We start from the raw sequence: 8,356 nt of genomic DNA on the forward strand, positions 1-8,356 counted from the left end.
CCCAGCGGAGGCGGACAGACAGACGGACGGACGGAGCTCGAGGGAGATACGATGAGGTTCCCGCTGAAGCTGGTGGTGTTGCTGTTCTGCGTGCAGAGGGGGGACGGACGCGGGCTGAGGTCGCTCCTCGGTAAGGGTGACCTTTGACCTTTTTGGGCAGTGAGTTGGGGCGTCTCGACCGGTGTGAAGAATTTTGAGGCTGTGTGTGTGGTGGATGTTCTTTATGTCTCCCTGGAAATGTGGGTTTGTAACATACGATGCTTGTAAAACGTTGAAAGCCTTACCGATTGCTGGATATCTGTCATTATTTAGCATGATCTGCTTCGCCTTGTTCATTTGACTGTATTTTAATCCAAGGATTTGAAAAGTCATTGGAGATTTCTAAGGGTCTGTTCTTTGACCAAAGAAACCTGACAGAAAGTTCACTTTCCATTTGACCGAAATGTGCCAGTAACATAACGTTAACCCTTCACTTAACCGTTCTTTCTTATTCTCTCTATCTTTCAGAGCAGAGAAGTGACGCAGGTTCTCCAGAAGAGGAGAGCAGAAGTGGAGAGACCAGGGAGGACGACAACCCCGAGCCCCAGCGGAGAGGCTCCGTCGCTGGGGAGCCGTGGTCCCTTCTCCCCTTCGCCTCCATCCAGACCCCCGTCCTCCTCTCCCGCCCCCGGCGCGGTGCCTCCACACACTGCGGCCTGCGCACTCTCCTCCTCCAGGTCCGAGACCTCGGCCTGGGCTACGACTCGGACGAGACCGTCCTCTTCAAGTACTGCAGCGGCTCGTGTCCCCACGCGCGCTCCAACCACGACCTGACCCTCACCAACCTGGTCCTCCAGGGGGCACTGCCCCCCCCTCCCGTGGGGGAGCTGTGGCACAGCACCCCCTGCTGCCGGCCGACCCACCACGAAGACCTGGCCTTTCTGGACAATAGCCACCGCTGGCACAAGGTGGAGAAGCTGCTGGCTGCAGACTGCAGCTGCGTGGGCTAGGGGAGGGGCCGTGTGGGAAAGGGGGAGGAGCCGCACAAAGAAGGGGAGGGGCTGGCAGGTGGAGGGTGAAGGGTGTGCTGTGCTGGTGTTTTCAGTGTCATCTACAACCGTTTATAGGTGCTGTGGGTTTTTCCCTTGTGAGGCTCAGATGATATTGCTGGAACAGACAAACTGTATATGAGCTGTCATATGCTGCAGTTTTAGGCCCTATAGGCACATTTCTGCAAGGGGGCAAGACTGTTCACGCGCTCGTTTCAGAAGCTAACGTTCAAGAGTGAAAGACTAAGCTGTTTCAGTGCCTTTTCTGGTCATGACAAGAAGGGATAAACATGTCCTTTGCTGTCTAGCTGCACTCTATGGTGCCCAAAGCTGTTTTGCTGAGTCAAGTTAGTCCTCAACAAACCAAACGATATTTATGTACAATAAATTATTTATTTATTTGATATCCTTTCTATTTGATGCTGATTAACTTATTTTGTGTTCTTCTGTACATATGTAAATAAAGAAAAACTTCACACTTTACTTGTTGTACTATTGTAAATGGAGGGGGGGATAAAGATTGAAAATACACCAGGTTATTACAAAAGGTTTAATAAATGTTTACTACAAAAATATGTACAGGAAAAACAACTAAACAAGCGTCACATTTTCTCCCTACGTTGCCACGACAACCTCCTCCTCCTCCTCCTTCACTTCTTCGGGCTCCGCCCCCCACACCTGCACACGGCCCTCCATGGCTGTGAGTAGGCGTGTCTCTGAGGGATGGAAGGACAGCGATTGGACGACAGCCTTCCCGACAGGAAGTTTCAGCGTCAGGGAACCCTGAGAGAAAGAAGCAGGCGATAGAACGCAAAATCTTCAAACCACTCCAGTTTCTCAGCCTTTACAGGGAGTCAGGTGGCTGAGCGGTTAGTACACACACGTCAACGCCGGTAACCAAATTAAGCAACCAAATCAGCCAGCCAATCAGGCTGGGCCAGCTCACCTCCACCAGGTCCCAGCAGTAGACGTGTCCGTCCTCAGAACAGCTTAGAACGTGAGTGTCCTTACTGGAGAGACAGCAGTCCAACTTGTAGCCCTTCATCTTGTGGCCAGAGTACCTGGAGCACAAGAACCACTTGTCAACAACAACAACAAATGTAATATGATTATTATTCACATGCTTCCAAGCTCAGCTCAACATGGCCAAACAACAAGAGCACTGAGGCTAGGCTACAGCTGGGTAAAGCAGGGAAGATTGAATATTGAGCGTAACCCTATTTAGTTCAAGTGACCCTGCCTGTTTAATTGACACGACCCTTTGATTTGATCAACGTGAGCCTTTCCCTTTGATCGACATGACCTACTGCAGAACCGTCAAGGTCTTTGTGTATATCAATGTGCCTGTCTCTGTGTGTGGGTGTGTTCAGTACTCACTCTCCAAGCATCTCCCCAGTGCTCTTGTCCAGCAGTCGTACGGTGGAGTCCAGACTGGAGGTCAGGGTGCACTGGCCGTCCTGGCTGAAACACACACACGTGATGGGGCCTGAAACACACACACACACACACACACATCAATATGAGAGCATCATCTCCTCAAATCCATTGGTAGTCATAGCTATCAATATTGATCTATCTTGATAAAAAAACAAACATATTGTTCTACAAGTCAGGAGTTACTGCATCCAATGTCAAACGGGAGTCTGATATAGGTACCAAGAGGAACAGCGTAAGTGAAAAGGGTACTGACTGTTTATGAAGTCCACATGCAGCTGTCCCATTCTCAGGTCATAGCGCCTCAGTCTACCATCCACAGACCTGGAGGGACATCGCATTGACATGAGTGTATTCAGAATACATGCTCTAATGCCACACTTTTACCATTGTTTTTGATATACGTTTACCTACTTCATCCACATGCACCTCATTGTCTTACCTCAAGATAAAAACGTCTGCTAAATATCTGAATGGGACATTACTACCCACGTTAAGGTACAAGTCTGGTGCTGCGTTCCTGACTGAGTGAAGACAGAGTTTCCGACGTGGCATTCCAAGGCTCTAAAGCTGCAGAGCAGTGTTCTAGTGCAGTGTTCTAGAACCGTGTTCTAACGCTGTGTTCTAGAACCGTGTTCTAACGCTGTGTTCTAGAACCGTGTTCCAACGCTGTGTTCTAGAACCGTGTTCTAGAACCTTGTTCTGACTCTGTGTTCTAGAACCGTGTTCTGGTGCAGTGTTCTAGAACCGTGTTTCGAACGCCGTGTTCTAGAACAGTGTTGTGGTCGCCCTACTGACCCGGTGAGCAGCTCATGCTCTGCCACCTTCAGGTTGCTGATGCCGTCACGGGCCTCGTCCAGGATCTGAATCGGCTCAACCCTCCTGGACCTGGTGTCCCAGCAGCGCACCGTACCGTCAATGGAGCCTGGAGACACACACACACACATCTTGTTACCTAGTTTAGGTAGTACTCTCTCCTGTGTCAAACTAGTCGCGAAAGGTGGAGACTCACCAGATAGGATAACAGTGGCTTCCTCATTGAACTGTACACAGTTTACTTTCTGTAAAACAGAGACGACACGTTCAAACATCAAACTCAAACTCTTTTTTTCTCTCTCTCCCCCTTGTTCCCTTCCTTTGTGTCCTGCCCCGTGATTGGCTGTTGTCTCTCACCCCTGCGTGACCGCGGAGCTTGCGTGTGACCTGTCCTGTCGCCACGTCCCACAGGATCACCGTCTTGTCCGAACTGCAGGAGCACAGCAGGCTGTTGTCGTAGGAACTGAGGAAATGACAGAAAAACAACATGACTTTGGAATAAACTGTCACAATCAATGATATATCGTTAGAGTAAGCACTTCTAAATCTTGAATTTCAATTCTACTTTCTACATTCACTACTTGTTGCTTTGGATAAAAGCATCTGTAAAACTAATTAAATGTAATGTAACATTTACAAAAAACTACATTACCCATCAGCATCTAAGACCTCGTATCCATGGCCACTGTAGGTCTTCAACAGAGTTCCCCTGCTGACACTCCACAGCTTCAGAGACTTGTCACTGCCACAGGACAGCAGGTAGTTCCCATCCGCTGTGAGACGGCGGGATGGACAGAGAGAAAGATAGAGAGACGATGGGATAAAGAGAGAGAGGGGTGGCAGGAGAGAGGGCCGAGTGAGAAAGTTAGAGAATCTATAAATTGATCTGTTTGCCAAGCCGCTTCTGAAGATGTTCAAGAAACCCACATAAAAATGGAAAAACATGCTGCTACTAGTCTCTTTGTTTCATTCTATCTCCCTCCACCCCCCTTTCTCTGTCTCTCTCACCGTTAAAGCGCACGGCTCTGATAGCGCCTTGGTTGCAGTCTATGGTCCTGAGAAGGTGTTGGGGGAGCTGCGGGACCTGGGGTTTAGGCTGGGGGAACGCCATCGCAAGTCCTGGCTCTGAAGAAAGAAAAATGAAGACCACATTACAGATTCACTTTTGCGTGTGGTCTGTGTGCACACGTTTATTTCCAATTCTACGTGTTTGTCTTGCTAGAATACCACTTAACGTTAGCTTCAGTTTGAGAACCATGCATAATCTTATGAAAGATTAAAATAACTTACTAGCAATACTCTCAGAATATTTTATTTTGATCTTCGACACAACATAATTGGTCGAAGTTACGAAAGTCTATTGTAAGAAATGTTCGTTCCCGTCTTTTCAGTGTATTTCCGCTAGCAGGACACGCAATGCATGATGGGCTGTCAATATACTTCCAAAGTAAGAGTTCTACGGTATTTTACTTTGCTTACATGCATAACTATCCTTACTAGAAAGGGAACTTAAATTTTAGCTTTTATTTTGAAGAAGATCTCGAACGCAATTGAGTCCATTCACAAAACTCCGACTAGCCGATCAGCTGTCAATTTCCACTCCCAGCCTTGGCACTGAATTAAGCATCTTTAAACGAATACAAGAAACCATCAATCCTTAAGATGTCATCTAACAACATGGCAGATCCGAAAAGACAAAACAAGATATTAAGGTTGGCATTGTGTGACAGAAGCTCTTTTTACATCTTATCAAACGATAGCAAGCTAGTTCTAGCTAGCTAGCTAGGAAGCTGCCTGGCTAAGAACACATCAGTGTGCCTAATGCGATTAAAGACTTGCTAACTAGTTAGCAAGTTTAGGCCATTAGCTATCTTATGATTATCGATTACCAAAGCTGAACGGACAGGTTTTATTGCGTACAGGCACAATGAACTATCTAGTTGTTTGTTTCTGTCATTCAGCTAGGACACGTAGTCTATACTTGGACTATTATAGCAGTCGCTAGCAGTAGCCAGCTAGTAGATAGCTAATTTGCGATGTGTTGTCGTTAAAGGTACAAGCCCCCTAGCACGGAGGCAAACCCCACCCTGGAGGACCCGACGCCGGACTACATGAATTTGTTGGGGATGATTTTCAGCATGTGCGGCCTGATGCTCAAGGTGACATAGCACCTCCCTCGTCACGCGACCACTCTTGTGTGTCCTCGCACCCCTCCCCCACTATCAGGCAGTGCGAGTGTGTGTGTGAGACATAATATATAACCTCCCTAGTGTGCGTTTTAATATTCACCCTCCTTAGAGTGTGTGCTTGTGTGGCCACCACTCTAAAGAGGTGTTGCCCTAAAAAGGCCTACCCGTCCCACTGATCCATTTACCAGATTAAAGGTAAACTCGCCTTTTTAGATGTATATGCCTGAAGGACAGTCCCATTCAGTATGTCACCACAAGGGCACATGAGACTACATTTACATTTAGTCATTTAGCAGACGCTCTTATCCAGAGCGACTTACAGTAAGTACAGGGACATTCCCCCGAGGCAAGCAGGGTGAAGTGCCTTGCCCAAGGACAAAACGTCAGTTGGCATGACCGGGAATCGAACTGGCAACCTTCGGATTACTAGCCCGATTCCCTCACCGCTCAGCCACCTGACTCCCACCAGACTACATGTGAATGTGGTACCCAACCTCAGGGGGGGGGGGGAAGAGTGTATTGATTACACTGTGTCTGGTTTGTCTGTTGGATTTGGGTTTATTGATTGGTTTTCATCGTCACATCTTCTTCGTATGCATGCAGAGCCTTGTCAGCATTCTCTTTGTGTGTGTGTGTGTGTGTGTGTGTTGTTGTTGACTGGGGTGTGTTCATGTATATTAACGTCTGACCTGTGTTGTTGTTTTACAGCTCAAGTGGTGTGCGTGGATTGCGGTGTACTGCTCCTTTATCAGTTTCGCAAACTCCCGCAGCTCAGAAGACACCAAGCAGATGATGAGCAGCTTCATGTGAGTACGACACACACACACGCGCACACACACACACACACAGAGTGTAGGCCACGTGTCCATGCTTATTATTTTTATACATTTGGTATGTGCACTTAAAAAAATTAGATCTTTGTGCGTGCCTCTCCTCTGTCCAGCTCTGCAGACACAAGCAGCAGCCCTGTAAATGTGTTCAGAAGATCTAGAATGTTCAGACGATCTAGAACTTGGCGTACCACACCTGGCATTGTAACACAAGATAAGCCTCTGCTGCATTAATGTCCAAAAGCTTTTAACTATGACCTCTAGACTTGCTATATTTTCTCATAAAAATTAACTACAGTTTGGCTTCTATCCAGAGAAGTAGGGGTCACGACCTTCAGGCAGTTTTGCAGAGGGTGGGGGCGGGGGCGGGGGTGGGGGAGTCCTGAAGCCAAAGACTAGATGCACTAATTGGTTGGCTAACACAGAACTGTCTGGGTCAGCAAATGCTGCTGTTTGAGGGAGGGAAGTGGATGTGTACTTCCTCATGCTCCAAGGGTAGCTTAGGGTTCTAGACTGTTTTTAGGGTTCTAGACTATTCTTAGGGTTCAGAATCAGAATTCGGTTTATTCGCCATGTATGTTTTACAAACACGGAATTTACTGTGGCAGGGAGGTGCAAAAAACTAAACATATACGAATCTTAAATTAAGTAAAAGTACAAAAGTTTAACTATTTCTAAGAACATAACAATCTAAGAAAAAAACACTTTCAATATAGTTCTAGATCTAGACTGTTCTTAGGGTTCTAGACTGTTCTTAGGGTTCTAGACTGTTCTTAGGGTTCTAGACTGTTCTGCCACAACGTTCTCTGGCAGAGAACTAGGTACCAATGCCTCTTCTCCTTTCCCTCTCACGCCGTCCTCCGAGCAGGCTGTCCATCTCGGCCGTGGTGATGTCATACCTCCAGAACCCTCAGCCCATGTCGCCGCCTTGGTGACCAAGCGTCCAATTGCACAGGGAAGGGCGGTGCCAGACTGCGAGTGGGAGACTGACAGCTGATTCGCCCACTAGCCATCTGGGAAATGAAAAGAGAGAGATATGGACACTCGAAACAAGGGTGGAGCCTGAAGAGCAGCCCAACAGCCCTCATCATCTTCTTCTTCTTCTTCCTACTTCAGATGCAAAGCAGTTTTTCCCCTTTACAAGTTCATTTGTTCGAAAATAAAAGTGTAATTTTTTTAAAAGGGTGATCGGAGGTCTGTGTGCCATCGCATCTTTGATGTCTGTCTTACTGACTCAGCCAACCTGCCTTCTAAAAGTTCAATTTCCTAAAAACACTCTCTTCCCTCAAACGCTCTCCTCCGTTTTATCTCTGTCTAATCACCATCTTTGTGTGTCACAGTCTGACTGGGCGTCTGTGTGTATACGAGCGTGGTTAAGTGTGTGTGTGTGTGTGTGTGTCAGTAATTGAAAAGCGTGTGTGTCTGCTGACTGCAGAGAGTAGAGAGTCAGCCGGATGTGAAGCTGATTTAGTGGGCTTATAACTTACGTACGTCCAGCCCTGGAGCGGCTCAAAGCGAGCCGAATGAGCACTTCCGAACACGGGACCTCTGCCAGAAAGAATCGTTTCAGCAAACTCGACCAGTTTTTCCATGATTTTGCACTGGCTTGCTTGGGGATCAAAACGCCGAATGGCCCGTTTCTGCGAGGCCTTCGACTCCCGTTTTTTCCCCAGGTTGTCCACTGTAATGGATTTTTTACTCCGTTTTCTTTTTTTAAATATATATATATATATTATTTTTTTGTTGTTGTTATGAATCGTGTCGTTGGACGTTATTAAACTTGCTGATATAAGCAGTTATCGCATGTGTAGATCATTAGGCTGTGTAATGTTAATATTAAAACACCGTCACAGATTGCTGGGTGTAAATTGTACGTTCAGAAGGGGAGAGGCGAGTTTAATTAAATCTAATCTTTATAACGGCTTTGCTGAGTCTGACTAATTATGATCAGGCAATTTAATTTAAGAAGCATTGTTTTGTTTAGTTTTTGGTTCCTCTCTTGTAATTGCCACGAGCGAACGATAGAGGGCGCGATGGTGTCACAAACAAACGAGTAGTA

The 8,356-nt window shown here is 46.9% G+C and overlaps 2 protein-coding genes across 3 annotated transcripts; one reads left to right on the forward strand and one right to left on the reverse strand.

Annotated features, from left to right (window-relative positions):
- Positions 1 to 1,564: 1,564 nt before the first annotated feature.
- wdr83 (WD repeat domain containing 83) lies at positions 1,565 to 4,679 on the reverse strand. The gene is made up of 10 exons (XM_067259606.1): positions 4,569 to 4,679; positions 4,287 to 4,403; positions 3,931 to 4,051; positions 3,636 to 3,741; positions 3,475 to 3,523; positions 3,261 to 3,387; positions 2,719 to 2,786; positions 2,406 to 2,514; positions 1,975 to 2,089; positions 1,565 to 1,811 (listed from the first exon to the last, which is right to left on the reverse strand). Exons 2-10 carry the CDS (start codon positions 4,387 to 4,389, stop codon positions 1,644 to 1,646), a joined length of 966 nt encoding a protein of 321 aa, XP_067115707.1. The 5' UTR covers positions 4,390 to 4,403; positions 4,569 to 4,679; the 3' UTR covers positions 1,565 to 1,643.
- A 149-nt stretch (positions 4,680 to 4,828) lies between these two features.
- Positions 4,829 to 7,485, forward strand: wdr83os (WD repeat domain 83 opposite strand). Of its 2 annotated transcripts, XM_067259507.1 has the most exons (5): positions 4,829 to 4,990; positions 5,332 to 5,437; positions 6,176 to 6,273; positions 6,411 to 6,511; positions 7,150 to 7,485. In XM_067259507.1, exons 1-5 carry the CDS (start codon positions 4,941 to 4,943, stop codon positions 7,230 to 7,232), a joined length of 438 nt encoding a protein of 145 aa, XP_067115608.1. In that variant the 5' UTR covers positions 4,829 to 4,940; the 3' UTR covers positions 7,233 to 7,485. The 2 variants fall into 2 exon arrangements, with proteins under 2 accessions (XP_067115608.1, XP_067115609.1); XM_067259508.1 differs by lacking the exon at positions 6,411 to 6,511 and having other exon boundaries at positions 4,832 to 4,990; positions 7,166 to 7,485.
- The last annotated feature ends 871 nt before the right edge of the window (positions 7,486 to 8,356 follow it).

The sequence above is a fragment of the Osmerus mordax genome, chromosome 21 (assembly GCF_038355195.1).
Source record: "Osmerus mordax isolate fOsmMor3 chromosome 21, fOsmMor3.pri, whole genome shotgun sequence".
Lineage (NCBI taxonomy): Eukaryota > Metazoa > Chordata > Actinopteri > Osmeriformes > Osmeridae > Osmerus > Osmerus mordax.